The sequence below is a fragment of the Salvelinus fontinalis genome, chromosome 4 (genome assembly GCF_029448725.1).
Source record: "Salvelinus fontinalis isolate EN_2023a chromosome 4, ASM2944872v1, whole genome shotgun sequence".
NCBI lineage: Eukaryota > Metazoa > Chordata > Actinopteri > Salmoniformes > Salmonidae > Salvelinus > Salvelinus fontinalis.
The window spans coordinates 36,980,185-36,996,565 of record NC_074668.1 but is presented as its reverse complement, the minus strand read 5'-3'; the positions used below and the strand labels follow the sequence as shown (position 1 = coordinate 36,996,565).

Below are 16,381 nucleotides of genomic sequence, written 5' to 3'. Positions count from 1 at the left end.
AAGAATTTGTTCTTAACTGACTTGCCTACTTGAATAACGGTAAAATATTTATGTATTTTTTGAAATACAAAGATACAGGCGTCCTTCCTAATTCAGTTTCCAGAGAGGAAGGCACCAATTATGGAATAGAGCCAAGCACAGGAAAAATCCTAGAGGAAAACCGGGTTCAGTCTGCTTTCCACCAGACACTGGGAAACAAATTCACCTTTCAGCAGGACAAAAACCTAAAACACAAAGTCAAATATACACTGGAGAAGCAACATTGAATGTTCCTAAGTGGCCTAGTTACAATTTTGACTTAAATCATCTTGAAAATCTATGGCAAAACTGGAAATTGGCTGTCCAGCAATGATCAACAACCAATTTGACAGAGCTTGAAGAATAAAAAAAGAATAATGTGCAAATAGCACTGCTGGGTGACTTAAAAAGTCATAGCCAGTCAATCAATAATATAATAGTACTTTTAGTAAAATGTGTTCATCTTTAATTTAGATTCTGTGGAAACTATGAGAATAGAAAAGTTCCGAACTTTTGTGGAACATCACAGCACAGTAAAATATTTGTCAAGTAGAAGTCAAGACTGGATGGTGTTTAGAGATAGATTGGATGGGTTGACGGTAGCTGAAGGGAAAAAATAAAAAATACAAATAGATAACTAATGTAAAATGTACCATTTCTGTAAAATGTATATGGTATGTTTAAACTGGAAGTAGAAGCCTTAGTATTGTTGTCCATTAGTTTACTCCAATTAGGGGATGGGAGTTATTAGGGTGAGGGGAAAATAATAATAGAAAATATATCAAATAAATAAGCAAAAAATATATGGGGAATAGGAAATTATGCAAATAATTATATTGATAGAACACACAATCTGCAATATTGAAGCTGATCTACCCCCTAAACATTAAAAAATATATATTGTACAATCCAGGTTTGCAGAGTTCTTAGACTGACACAGAAAGACTGTAATTGCTGCCAAAGGTGATTCTAACAATATTTCTGTATTTCATTTTCAATAAATGTACAAACATTTCTAAAAACATGTTTTCACTTTGTCTTTATGGGGTATTGTGTGTATTGTGAGAAAAAAACATGTATTTAATCAATTTTTAATTTAGGCTGAACACAACAAAATGTGGAATAGGTCAAGGGGTATGAATACTTTCTGAAGGCACTGTACTTCTCCAACAGCTTTTTCTGTTTATTTACAGAACAAGTATCAGGTCAGCGCCATCCACTTGTTTCCAGGCTATTGCCAAGACAACAGAGGAGAGATTCTGAGGTTCTCATTGCCCCTCCATCCATCCATGATTCAAGCAATGTGCATGTACGATAGGTCTGTTAATTGACTGAACCAACACTCAGAAATTCAGCAAAATGAAAAACATAGATATGTGTACAACATGTTTACACATATAGAGTTGAAGTCTGAAGTTTACATACACCTTAGCCAAATACATTTCAACTCAGTTTTTCACAATTCCTGACAGTTAATCCTAGTAAAAATTCACTGTCTTAGGTCAGTTAGGATCACCACTTTATTTTAAGAATGTGAAATGTCAGAATAATAGCAGAGAGAATGATTTATTTCAGCTTTTATTTTCACAACATTCCCAGTGGGTCATTAGTTTACATACACTCAATTAGTATTTGGTAGCATTGCCTTTAAATTCTTTAACTTGAGTCAAACGTTTTGGGTAGCTTCCACAAGCTTCCCACAATACATTGGGTGAATTTTGGCCCATTGCTCCTGACAGAGCTGGTGTAACTGAGTCAGGTTTGTAGGCTTCCTTGCTTGCACACACTTTTTCAGTTCTGCCCACAAATGTTCTATAGGATTGAGGTCAGGGCTTTGTGATGGCCACTCCAATACCTTGACTTTGTTGTCCTTAAGCCATTTTGCCACAACTTTAGAAGTATGCTTGGGGTCATTGCCCATTTGGAAGACCCATTTGCGACCAAGCTTTAACTTCCTGACTGATGTCTTGAGATGTTGCTTCAATATATCCACATAATTTTCCTGCCTCATTATGCCATCTATTTTGTGAAGTGCACCAGTCCCTCCTGCAGCAAAGCACCCCCACAACATGATGCTGCCAGCCCCGTGCTTCACGATTTGGATGGTGTTCTTTGGCTTGCAATCCTCCCCCTTTTTACTCCAAACATAACAATGGTCATTATTGCCAAACAGTTCTATTGTTGTTTCATCAGACCAGAGGACATTTCTCCAAAAAGTACAATCTTTGTTCTCATGTGCAGCTGCAAACCGTAGCCTGGCTTTTTTATGGCGGTTTTGGAGCAGTGGCTTCTTCCTTGCTGAGCGGCCTTTCAGGTTATGTCGATATAGGACTCATTTTACTGTGGATATAGATACTTTTGTACCTATTTCCTCCAGCATCTTCACAAGGTCCTTTGCTGTTGTTCTGTGATTGATTTGCACTTTTCGCACCAAAGTACGTTAATCTCTAGGAGACAGAACGTGTCTCCTTCCTGAGCAATATGACGGCTACGTGGTCCCATGGTGTTTATACTTGCGTACTATTGTTTGTACAGATGAATGTGGTACCTTCAGGCGTTTGGAAATTACTCCCAAGGATGAACCAGACTTGTGGAGGTCTACATTATTTTTTCTGAGGTCTTGGCTGATTTCTTCTGATTTTCCCATGATGTCAAGCAAAGAGACACTGAGTTTGAAGGTAGGCCTTGAAATACCTCCACAGGTACACCTCCAATTGACTCAAATGATGTCAATTAGTCTATCAGAAGCTTCTAAAGCCATGTCATCATTTTCTGAAATTTTCCAAGCTGTTTAAAGGCACAGTCAACTTAGTGTATGTAAACTTCTGACCCACTGGAATTGTGATACAGTGAATTTGTAAGTGAAATAATCTGTCTGTAAACAATTGTTGGACAAATTACTTGTGTCATGCGCGAAGTAGATGTCCTAACCGACTTGCCAAAACTATAGTTTGTTAACAAGAAATTTGTGAAGTGGTTGAAAAATGAATTTGAATGACTCCAACCTAAGTGTATGTAAACTTCCGACTTCAACTGTATGTTTCCTACTGAATTTTCAGCAGTCCCCTCCCTCTAGTGGCTGTGAGGTTGTAGTGTGTGAGACCTAGCTTCATTCTGTCTCACATAGAGACTGCTGTTTTTGCCTTTTCAGGCCACTCCTACATTCATTGTTAACACCTACAAATTGGTTTTCTGTTCGTATTTAATATGCTCTTACTCTGTGTAATTCCACATGATCTTGGTCTTCTTACTGCTCTTCAAAGAATAATTTGACAACACTTTATTATTAAACATTTAATCAAATTCAACAAAAACAATTCCAAGTCCCTGATGTAAACTGAAAATCATGACCAAACTATTTACACACACAACTATCCATAAAAAAAAATAAAAAAACAAACAAAGCTCTAATCAAGCATTTTCTACCGCTGTCTCACTCTCTCTCTCCCTATCCTCCCCTCCCTCTGCCTCTCTCTCTCCCTATCCCCCTCCCTCTGTCTCTCTCTCTCCCTATCCCCCCTCCCTCTCTCTCTCTCTCCCTATCCCCCCCCCTCTGTCTCTCTCTCCCTCTCCCTATCCCCCCCTCCCTCTCTCTGTCTCTCTCTCTCTCCCTATCCCCCCTCCCTCTCCCTCTCTCTTTCTCTTCAGTCTATCTGTTGATCCAGCCAGCTCCTCAGAGTTCCCAGGTTTCTTTGCAGCCAGAGGATGTTCTTCTGGATGTTATCCATGGCAACCTCAGTCACTCTCAGCTGAGATGCCTGCTCATGGATCGACTTAAAGAATACACGCACCTGGGGAACACACACACCTGGTAAGCATGGCCGTGGGTTATGGGACACACCCTCTCCCTCGCTCAAACAGAACTTTGCTTCTGACAACAAATGATATTGCCACGGAAAGTTCAGTAACCTCACCTCAGTGAGTTCCTCTGTGGAGGAGAACTGGGCTGTGGTACCAATGATGATGTGTCTAATAGAGAACGATCCCAACTGGAACCTGCAGGGTAGAAACAAGAGCAAAACACCACAGGTTGACTAAAGCCCCCAGGCTATGGGATTGCTGGCCTACTACTACCTACTTTGTCATCAGTGTTAGTCTCTCAGTTCATCTTTCTCCCTTTCCCTCTCTCATCCACCACACGGATAGGCTCCACCTATTTATCCTCAGTGTTAGTCTCCTTCTCTACCTCTCTCCCCCCTCCCTCTATCCCCTCCCTCTCGTCCACCTACTTGTCCACCAGGGTGCTCCAGTATTTCTGGACGTAGCTCCAGGCCAGATGATGTCCCCTTGGGTTCCTGGCTACCATGGCGATGAGGGAGTCCAAGTCCTGGGTACGTATCACCTCCCCCTCTAGACCCAGCTCCAACAACCTGGGGTAGAAACACACACACTGAATGTAATGTCAAATATTGAATTGAATTGACAGAGTACAGAAGACTGTACATACCTGGTTAGCTTGTTAGTGTCTCGGCTGCTGGCCAGGGCAGAGAGGATCTTGCGTTTGTGTGTCTCTGAGAGGGAGTGGGTGTATGTCTGGAGGAGAGACGCCCAGCCCGTGTCCTCCTGGGCCCCTACTGAATACACTGTCTCTGCCACGTCTGCAGGCAAGCTGGTGGATGGAGAGGCACAGACAGGACATGGTTTACTTCTGCAGTCAGGCAAAGTTTGCACCTTTGATTGGTCATGGATTTCAGGAGGTATGTTACTGTCAAAGGGATGTAACCACACTGTCAAATAGCTGACAGACAGACAGATAGGCAGGCAGGCAGACATACTTATGCGTGCTGTTGGAGTCCAGCCAGTGTGTGAAGCTGCGCCGGGCCTGCTTCAAACAGGGGAGGTCTCCTAGATGGCAGGCCAGGGAAAGGAGCTTCGACCTCAGTCGCCTCTCAGACACAGAGCCCTTGTCGCTCCACGTCTGACGGTCAATCACATCACGGAAATACCACAGGATGTACGTCTGCAGAAAACACACACAGAGAGGACATCAGACCACACACGGAGAGGACATCAGACCACACACGGAGAGGACATCAGACCACACACGGAGAGGACCTCAGACCACACACGGAGAGGACATCAGACCACACACGGAGAGGACATCCGACCCGACACAGAGAGGACATCAGACCAGACACGGAGAGGACATCCGACCCGACACAGAGAGGACATCAGACCAGACACGGAGAGGACATCAGACCAGACACGGAGAGGACATCAGACTACACACGGAGAGGACATCAGATCACACACGGAGAGGACCTCAGACCACACACGGAGAGGACATCAGACCCGACACAGAGAGGACATCAGACCACACACGGAGAGGACCTCAGACCACACACGGAGAGGACATCAGACCACACACGGAGAGGACATCAGACCACACACGGAGAGGAAATCAGACCACACACGGAGAGGACATAAGACAACACACGGAGAGGACATCAGACAACACACGGAGAGGACATCAGACCACACACGGAGAGGACATCAGACCCGACACAGAGAGGATATCAGACCACACACAGGGAGGACATCAGACCACACACAGAGAGGACATCAGACCACACACGGAGAGGACATCAGACCACACACGGAGAGGACATCAGACCACACACGGAGAGGACATCAGACCACACACGGAGAGGACATCCGACCCGACACAGAGAGGATATCAGACCACACACGGAGAGGACATCAGACCACACACGGAGAGGACATCCGACCCGACACAGAGAGGATATCAGACCACACACGGAGAGGACATCAGACCACACACGGAGAGGACAGACCACACACGGAGAGGACATCCGACCCGACACAGAGGATATCAGACCACACACGGAGAGGACATCAGACCACACACGGAGAGGACATCAGACCACACACGGAGAGGACATCAGACCACACACGGAGAGGACATCAGACCCGACACAGAGAGGACATCAGACCACACACGGAGAGGACATCAGACCACACACGGAGAGGACATCAGACCACACACGGAGAGGACATCAGACCACACACGGAGAGGACATCAGACCACACACAGAGAGGACATCAAACCACACATGGAGAGGACATCCGACCACACACATAGAGGACATCAGACCCGACACAGAGAGGATATCAGACCACACACATAGAGGACATCAGACCCGACACAGAGAGGATATCAGACCACACACATAGAGGACATCAGACCACACACGGAGAGGACATCAGACCCGACACAGAGAGGACATCAGACCACATACAGAGAGGACATCAGACCACACACGGAAAGGACATCAGACCACACACAGAGGGGACATCAGACCACACACGGAGAGGACATCCGACCCGACACAGAGAGGATATCAGACCACACACGGAGAGGACATCAGACCACACACGGAGAGGACAGACCACACACGGAGAGGACATCCGACCCGACACAGAGAGGATATCAGACCACACACGGAGAGGACATCAGACCACACACGGAGAGGACATCAGACCCGACACAGAGAGGATATCAGACCACACACATAGAGGACATCAGACCCGACACAGAGAGGATATCAGACCACACACATAGAGGACATCAGACCACACACGGAGAGGACCTCAGACCCGACACAGAGAGGACATCAGACCACATACAGAGAGGACATCAGACCACACACGGAGAGGACATCAGACCACACACATAGAGGACATCAGACCACACACGGAGAGGACATCAGACTACACACGGAGGGGACATCAGACCCGACACGGAGAGGACATCAGACCAGACACGGAGAGGACATCAGACCACACACGGAGAGGACATCAGACCACACACGGAGAGGACATCCGACCACACACGGAGAGGACATCAGACCACACACGGAGAGGACATCAGACCCGACACGGAGAGGACATCAGACCCGACACGGAGAGGACATCAGACCACACACGGAGAGGACATCAGACCACACACGGAGAGGACATCAGACCACACACATAGAGGACATCAGACCACACACGCACTCAAACTCCGCAACTGAACCAGAATGTTTTTAGAATAGTTTTATGTGTTTGTGTGTGTGAGCACATGTATGTGTATGTGCCCTACCCTGAGGTTTTGTGTGACATCAGGTATGTCTCTCCTCTCCACCATCCTGTAGAAAGCTTCCAGGTAGCCCAACCCCTCGAGTAAGGGCACGGTGTGACTTTCTGATCGCAGGTAGCCAATAAGGTTCAAGGCTTTATCGAGTGACAACCGACCTGCCCTATAGAAATAGTATAGAGAGATGATGTCAGAAATAAAAGTATGTTTGTGTTGTCTATTCATATATTAACACACACAGGTAGGTTTCTTACGTGGTGAGTTGGAAGGCGTTGTGTATGAGGTGTGTTCTGTCCATGAAGGTGAGAGCTGTGTGGTTGTCCTTCAGTAGTTGTATCAAGTTGTCCCAGCCTGAACCATCATAGTGGACCAGGTAATAACCAGCCATGTCCACATTCACCTTCACCCAGCCCACCTCCTCCCCCACATCCACACTGTCTGAGGAGAGAAGAGACTAGGCAATCAATTAATTAGTGAAACAACCAGTCAATCAATCAACTCCTCACTAACCTCCATACTGACGAGCGAGGCCACAACTATCATCCCTGTGAATGTTGTCATTAGGTGTCTTCCCTGTGAATGTTGTCATTAGGTGTCTTCCCTGTGAATGTTGTCATTAGGTGTCTTACCTGTGAGTGTGGTCATTAGGTTTCTTCCCTGGGAATGTGGTCATTAGGTGTCTTATCTGTGAATGTTGTCTATAGGTGTCTTACCTGTGAGTGTGGTCTATAGGTGTCTTTCCTGTGAATGTGGTCATTAGGTGTCTTCCCTGTGAATGTGGTCATTAGGTGTCTTCCCTGTGAATGTGGTCATTAGGTGTCTTCCCTGTGAATGTTGTTATTAGGTGTCTTACCTGTGAGTGTGGTCATTAGGTGTATTACCTGTGAGTGTGATCAATAGGTGTCTTACCTGTGAGTGTGTTCATTAGGTGTCTTACCTGTGAGGGTGGTCATTAGGTGTCTGTGGATACTTGTTGAGGTGTCAGTCCTGTATGTCAGAGGGATGTGCCACAGGAACCTAACACAGAGAGATCAGAGAGGGGAGGGATGAGGCGCAGGAATATGACCTCACTGCACATGAGAATCCCAGAGAATGTGTGTGTGTTTGTGTGTGTGGTGTGTGTGTTTACCCCTGCTGCAGGCTGGGCCATGCTGGATCAGAAGGATGTGCGGTCCTCAGGAACCTCTCCTGTTTCAGCAGGAGACGAGACCCCTGCCTAGTAACCGTTACCAAGGGCACACCTGTCTGCAGCGTCCAGGTGTTCATCATGGTCGTCAGGTCCAGGTGCTCCCCAGCGTACAGGTACTGACACACACACACACACACACACACACACACACACACACACACACACACACACACACACACACACACACACACACACAGGTAAACATCACACTCTTAAATCAGTGGTGAGACTTGACTGTTGGTATTGTAATGTAATGCACTGCTATGTAAAGAGAGGTGTGTTTACTGCGTTCTTAGCTGCCTGCCTGCTGCTGTAACAGTGTTCTCCAGAGCTGAACTCCTCTTCTGAACACGTCTGAGAACAACAACACAGCACCTTACATTTACACACTAAATCATCCTACACAGAGGGATCAATTAAGCAATAAGGCACGAGGGGGGTGGTTTGTTGCCAATATACCACGGCTAAGGGCTGTTCTTATGCACGACGCAACGCGGAGTGCCTGGATACAGCCCTTAGCCATGGTATATTGGCCAAATATCACAACCCCCCGAGGAGCCTTATTGCTATTACAAACTGGTTATCAACGTAATTAGAAGTAAAAATAAATATTTTTCAAACCCGTGGTATATGGTCCGATATACCACAGCTGTCAGCCAATCAGCATTCAGGGCTGGAACCACCCAGTTTATAATAAAATCTATATAATTTGATCGATCTACGCACATTGGCCAGGCTGTCCCACAGGTCCTGGTTGTGAGCGTTCCTGTAGCTGTACCTGCGAAGGTAGCGCACGATTCCACTCTGGAACACTTGGTCAGTCAGGTAGTGTCTGAGCATGTGCAGGACACATGCACCCTGGTGGAACAAACACCACAGTACATTAACACTGTGGTCCTGATCCAATACTTTAGACGCTCATCCTTACTCCGTCCCTTGAAGTAAAGACAGGGTTGATAAAAGCAATGTGATGGAAAAAAGATGTGTGTGCGTGTTTGCGTGCATGCATGTGTGCGTTTTTGTCTACCTTGTCGTAGGATACTGTGTCGAACATCTCTTCAATCTGTGTGGGGCTCTCAGCCGCACTGGAGATGGGGCGGGAGGAGTTAAGAGAGTCTCGACCAATCGCAGCGAAGCAGGTGTCCACCAGATAATCCTCCTGAGAGATAAAAAGAGCACCTTTTCAACAGGAACATCCCTCAGGGACATGTGAAACATTCATACTAATCATTAATACGACTGTGAAGTTGGAGTAGGGATGTGTACAACATATGAGTAACAGGATCTTACCACTCTGAGTTTGGGGTATGTGGCGTTGACTGAGATGTACTCCATGTATCTGGCGAAGCCCTCGTTCAGCCAGATGTCATTCCACCACTCCATGGTCACCAGGTTGCCAAACCACTGATAGACAGACAAACGGGCAGGCAGGAGAGGACAGACAATGAGAGATGTCAGCAGAAGAGAAGGACAGAGATCTGTTCCAGTCATTTCATTCAGGTCCATTCACTGTGAGGAGATCCATTAGTCTCCCAGTGAGGATAAACTTCCCGAAGAATGCAGAGCTTTATGACACGAAAGCCTAATCCCTCTTCACACTACCAAGGTTCACTTCCTGCCATGACCTGCTACTTCCTGTTCAACACCGTGAACAACTTTCTGTCCGGCTCTCACCTGGTGGGCGAGCTCGTGGGCGATCACCATGGTAACCCAGACCCTATCGGAGGCTGAGGAGGTGGCGGGGTCGTAGAGCAGGCTGGTCTCTCTGAAGGTGATCAGACCCCAGTTCTCCATCGCTCCGGCCTGAAAGTCTGGGATAGCAACCAGGTCTGGAGTGGGAGAAAGGCAGGCAGCAACTTCAATGATTACCTTACTTGTTTCAACAACTGCTATTGAACCCTGGTCATCAGCACCATTGAGTTACCTTGTTTAGGTAGTGGGTAGTTGATATTCATATATTTAGTTACCTTGTTTAGGTAGTGGGTATTTGATATTGATATATTTAGTTACTGTCACGCCCTGACCTTAGAGATCCTTTTTATGTCTCTATTTTGGTTTGGTAAGGGCGTGAGTTGGGGTGGGTATTCTATGTTCTATGTTTTGTATTTCTATGTTTTGTAGGGTTCTCAATCAGGGACAGCTGTCTATCGTTGTCTCTGATTGAGAACCATACTTAGGCTGCCCTTTTTCCCACCTGTGTTTGTGGGAAGTTGACTTTGTTTAGGGCACATAGCCTGTAGCTTCACGGTTTGTTTTTGTAGTGTTTGTTGTTTTGTTCGGCGTCATTTTGATTAAATAAAAGAAAATGTACGCTCACCACGCTGCACCTTGGTCCTCTTCTTTTAACGGCCGTGACAATTACATTGTTTAGGTAGTGGGTATTTGATGTTGAAGTGTTTAGTTACCTTGTTTAGGTAGTGGGTATTTGATGTTGAAGTGTTTAGTTACCTTGTTTAGGTAGTGGGTATTTGATGTTGAAGTGTTTAGTTACCTTGTTTAGGTAGTGGGTATTTGATGTTGAAGTGTTTAGTTACCTTGTTTAGGTAGTGGGTATTTGATGTTGAAGTATTTAGTTACCTTGTTTAGGTAGTGGGTATTTGATGTTGAAGTGTTTAGTTACCTTGTTTAGGTAGTGGGTATTTGATGTTGAAGTATTTAGTAACCTTGTTTAGGTAGTGGGTATTTGATGTTGAAGTATTTAGTTACCTTGTTTAGGTAGTGGGTATTTGATGTTGAAGTATTTAGTTACCTTGTTTAGGTAGTGGGCATTTGATGTTGAAGTGTTTAGTTACCTTGTTTAGGTAGTGGGTATTTGATGTTGAAGTATTTCTCATAGAACTCCAATAGTTTGACTGCAGCCTTCAGAGCATAACGGGTCTGCTGCCATTTCTCAGGAGCAGCATAGACAGATACCTGAAACATATGACAGTGATGTTCTGAAATCACACATACCGCCTGTACACACACATTCACACACACCCCTGTCCCACCTACCTTGACCCCTGAGGCAGTTGTTGCGCTGACAGATCTGAAGTCACACACGATGAAGGCCACCAGATAGGAGCTCATCCTCACACTCACAGCAAAACGGTCCTCCATTAGACCATCATCCAGGACCACTGTCTGCTCCTAAAGGGGAAACACACACACACGCACACACACATTGTAATGCACACTCACATACTATGATCCACCTGCCACCATGTTGCTTTTGTGTGTTTACTCACTACAGGCATGTTGGACAGGGCGGTGTGTGCCCGGCTCCTCCTGATACTGATAGAGTAGTTAGCCTTGAAGCTTGGCTCATCAAAACAAGGAAACGCCATCCGAGCACTGGTGGGCTCAAAATGAGTGGAGGCCAGGTTCCTGGAGAGATAGATATAGGGTGGGCAGAGAGAGAGAGTGGAGAGCAGAGAGAGAGACATTACAAGGAGTTTATCATGTGATGTTTCACAACAAAACATTTGGTTAGGGAGTGATGCACAACACAGCCTTTCTCCCTCACATGGAGAGAGAGAGTGAGGTACACACACACTCACACTCACACACACACACTCTGTACCGTGTCTCTCCGGTGCTGGTTCTGTAGGTGCTCCTGTAGAAGCCATAGAAGCCTTCTCCTAGCTCCGCCCCAAACTCCAGAAACAGGAAGTACTTCTGCCCACCGCTGAGCACTCTGGGAGAGAAGATGGCAGTCTGCTCATGGGTAGGGTTGTGGAGCACAGGGAGCACCTGAAGACACACATGCAGTAGTAATTAGACGGACATGTCAGAGAAGACAAAAGTGGGACATCGTTAGAAACTGAGCATGACGGTTTAGTTCTGAGGGAGTAGCCTACCTGGTCTGACAGGTGAGCCAGGTTCTGGTCCAACATGGTTGCTGTAGTGATATGGAGCCCCTTGCTGTGCAGCACCACCCAGTTGGTATTGTTTTGAACCTGGAGCTCTATCCGGACAGTACCACTGTAGCTGAGCATGGTGAGGTTAGGGTGGAGCAGGAGATGGTAGTGGAGCGGAACAATGTACCCCGGAAGACGGAGGTGGCTCCAAGGGAATGAGAGGCTTCCTGTACTTAAGGGAGGCTGCTCCTCCGTGGTGTTAGGGGGCTCAAAGGCCTGGGTCGGGCTAGCGGAGGTCTGGGTCACACCAGCCAGAGACAGGAGGGCCAGAATCAAGAACCTGACCATTATGGTGCAAATGTTTTTGGAGGACTACTGTAAGGATAAGGACAAGGGTCACTCTTGAGAGCAGCAAACAGTCTGCAGGCACTCAGTTTGTTTTCAGAGCGTAGAGAAACATCAGGGAGGATAGCTGTTGATAATTACACTTCAGGAGGAACGTAGTCTCTCTTTGGTTAGACGGAAATGTATAACCTTACAGCAACAGGCTAGTAGAAATGTCCAGAAGTTATTTGAACCTGAAGAAAGACAGAAGAAGGAGCTATGTTATTTTTTTATTTTTCTTACAGTGAATATTGAATCGAGGATCTCACACAGTAATGAAGTGGTAATGTGTTGAATTAATTAGGTCTGATTTTATAAAGCCAAGAAGCTGAACAATTTAAATTCCCGTCTGGTCGATAAAGGCTGCTATCTATTCTATGCAATGATACACACGCTTAGAGCCAGGCAGCAAGCCCAGTGTGTTACATGTCAAAAAACAACATGGTGAGTGGAAGAGATAGCTGGTTGTAAGTTACCCTAGCTGTCCAGGCTACAATAGAGAAGGACAGGGCTGCAATTGTAATCTGATACTGGGATAGACAGACACAAATGCACATTCACCCCCTAAACAGCGAAATAACTTTGTTTTGATGTTAACAAGTGCAACACTATCCCCATAGAACAGAAATCATGTTGCCCTAGCACCCCAGATGTTCCCTGAGTTGGATGGAGGTGTAGACGGAGGTTAATTCCATGTTTTTATTCATTTACCTCATTTGAGCTGCATCATCCTTCACTCGCTCTCTGTCTCTGCTGACAGCTTTCATTTTCTCTTTCACGCTCCCGCCCCCTGTCCTATCCCCGCGAGTACAGCAGCTGTGTGTGTGTGACCTTCCTTTTTTGGATAGTTTTCCTTTCTTTACCAGCCCAGCCCTCATATAGAATGGTTTACTTTACGATTGTCCATGCATTACTGACTGCAGTGTTATTATTAGAGTGTTTCTTCATATTTTCCAGGCTGATGTTAAGACTGTATATATATATATATATATATATATATATATATATATATATATATAGCTGTGTCTGTATTTAACCTGTCAGCTGGTGAGGCGGGGAAACCAGGTGGTTAATCCACACTACCCCCACAACAACACCACCCATTTCATACTGGAGACCGACATACTATATCCAACACACTGTCTCTCCTGTATACACACACTGCAAGAACACATACGTTCCATGTGTCTCGTCCATAGTGCACAACTAGCCTTCTGACAGTACCAGGAGGTTCCTGAAGTGATGCTCTTGGTAGGAATTTGTTCCAGAACATCAGGCTTCTGAAGAGCATGAGATTTGCACGTGCGAGTCTGTGTGTGTGTGTGTGTGTGTGTGTGTGTGTGTGTGTGTGTGTGTGTGTGTGTGTGTGTGTGTGTGTGTATGCAGGTGTACTTTGGGGATAATTATTATGATCAGCCTCTCACCTCATATCTAACAGCCCAGAGCTGCAGGTGTCCTCTGTGGTTACCTGTTTACTACTGATCTACTGCTGGTAGACTACTGGTCTACTCACACAGTAGAGGACACAACCAGAGATCTCCCTATTGTACACTACAGTAGGATTCTATGGACCTCTGAACTATAGACACAACACTTTATAAACATGATACCATTAGAACGACTCTGTGAAAGAGCAGAGGTGAAATAGCTTCTCTGTCTTCTCTCTCTCTCTCTCTCTTTCTCTCTCAATCTGTGGGGAGATTATGTGGCAGGTGTGAGGTCACATGACTAGGGGCTGATAATCCCCCACAATGCACTGCTGCCCAGCTCAGTGACGTGTCACCACCCTGTGAAATGCTGCTGACAAACTCACTCACTCACTCACTCACCCACTCACTCACTCACTCACTCACTCACTCACTCACTCACTCACTCACTCACTCACTCTCACAACTCATGTACTCTCTCACACAGACGCATAACAGTGGCATAGAGGAGGATGCTCATCAGCCACACATACATGACAGAACAACATAGGATTCTCCTCTGCCTCCCCATTCTCTACCTTTGGACTGGTGAGTAACAACTTGTGAAATAATCAAATCAAATCAAATTGTATTCATCACGCATCACAGTTTAAAGCAGGTATAAAATGTGCAGTGAAATGCTTGTGTGCCAGTTCCATCAACATTGCAGTACAATGATCAATATCAATAATAAGAGTCAAATACAAAATAACAAGTAATAGAAGAGGTAGTGTCGTAGTAATAGCCTTGTATGTACACGGTATGATATACAGGATGGATACAATAGGATAATAGACACTGAATGTGCTATGTCAATTATGACTGTATTTACAACTATAAAGTGGGTAGTATCTTGGTTGTGCAGTTGAATAAATAGTATACAATAGAACAGCAGAGGTGCGTGTGTGTGTGTGTGTGTGTGTGTGTGTGTGTGTGTGTGTGTGTGTGTGTGTGTGTGTGTGTGTGTGTGTGTGTGTGTGTGTGTGTTTGTGTGTGTGTGTGTGTGTGTGTGTGTGTGTGTGTGTGTGTGTGTGTGTGTGTGTGTGTGTGTGTGGTTTTACTATCCTTGTGGGGACCAGAATCCAAGTAAGTGGGGACATTTCACTGGTCCCAACAAGGAAAAGGGATATTTTAGGCTTAGGGGTTAGGTTTGAGGCTAGGGTTACAATTAGGGTTAGAATTTAGTCAGTGCAAATAGTCTCTAAGGGGAAAATAATTTAATAAGGTGCAGGTAGATAGCTAGGGTTAGCTGTTCAGCAGTCTGATGGCCTGGTGGTAGAAGTTGTCTCGGAGCCTATTGGTCCAAGACCCAATGCTTCGATACCGCTTGCCAGATGGTAACAGAGTGAACAGTCTGTGGCTAACTAAAGAACTGACCGACTAACTAACTCACTTAAACATATATCTTCACATACTGTATTTTGTTGTCAATAGTTTTTTGTTGGTCTGTTGTTTTTTAGTTTGTGAAAATACTGAGTAAAAACAAAAGGGACTGACTGGTTGAGCCTGAGACTATTACAGACTGTTTCAGCTCACTCTCTCTTTCTCTTTATCCCTCTTTTCCCCCTCTACCATCCCCTCTCCACCTTACCACAGTGCTAGTACATGGTGATGTGTTGGCCTCTCTGGCAGGTGAGAGGGTGGGCTGAACGCTGCTGGTGTGTGTTACCTCTGACCTGAGTAGGGGTCACCTGGAGGTTAACTGGATGTCACCTGGGGAGGGAAGGGAGGCCTACACACACTACACACAGACACACACACACGACCTGATGTTACTTGCTCAATATTTTTGAGAATCTTTGTCCTTTCCAACATGACGGTCTAATGATTTGACACCTCTGTTCTCTCTGACATGTTCGTCTAGTGTGTCCTGCCAGTGCTCCCTACAGTGTGGCGAACAGAACAGTGGCCGCAGTGCCGTGGCGATAGTAACGGTGGCGACCAGTGAGTGGACGTCAAACAGCTGTTTTGTCAGTCACCGCTGCCAAGCCAGAGTCATCAGGACACACCATGCCACCTTCACAGGTAGGGCTCGGTGTGTGTGTGTGTGTATGTGTGTGTGTGTGTGTGTGTGTGTGTGTGTGAACCTGTGGTATGTGATCATCTCAGACAGATGCACATACAGAGACAACTGGCTTCCACTCTGACCTAATTCTCTGTCAGTTAGAAACACTAAGGGCTCCATTCAATCTGTTTTGCCGAAGTTCAGCTCTATAGCGTGCTTGAAATTTAAAGGTAATTTCCAATTGAGCCGATAGATGCAGCGTTAACCGTGAATGCAGCCCCCACGAATGCTTGAACACTGCCTTTAAATTTGAATCGCGCTACAGCGCTGAACTTCAACAATACGGATTGAATCGAGCCCTAAGACCAGAGACAATGTGAG

The 16,381-nt window shown here is 45.8% G+C and overlaps 1 protein-coding gene across 1 annotated transcript; it reads right to left on the bottom strand.

Annotated features, from left to right (window-relative positions):
• Window positions 1-3,614: 3,614 nt before the first annotated feature.
• erap2 (endoplasmic reticulum aminopeptidase 2) lies at window positions 3,615-13,325 on the bottom strand. The gene is made up of 20 exons (XM_055920000.1): window positions 13,241-13,325; window positions 12,146-12,723; window positions 11,869-12,038; window positions 11,534-11,672; window positions 11,301-11,435; window positions 11,099-11,219; window positions 9,981-10,135; window positions 9,597-9,710; window positions 9,334-9,465; window positions 9,033-9,164; window positions 8,592-8,660; window positions 8,247-8,422; window positions 8,055-8,134; window positions 7,372-7,555; window positions 7,124-7,280; window positions 4,794-4,978; window positions 4,466-4,627; window positions 4,248-4,388; window positions 3,933-4,014; window positions 3,615-3,809 (listed from the first exon to the last, which is right to left on the bottom strand). The coding sequence occupies exons 2-20, from the start codon at window positions 12,491-12,493 to the stop codon at window positions 3,663-3,665; spliced, it is 2,829 nt and encodes a 942-aa protein (XP_055775975.1). The 5' UTR covers window positions 12,494-12,723; window positions 13,241-13,325; the 3' UTR covers window positions 3,615-3,662.
• Between the last annotated feature and the right edge of the window lie 3,056 nt (window positions 13,326-16,381).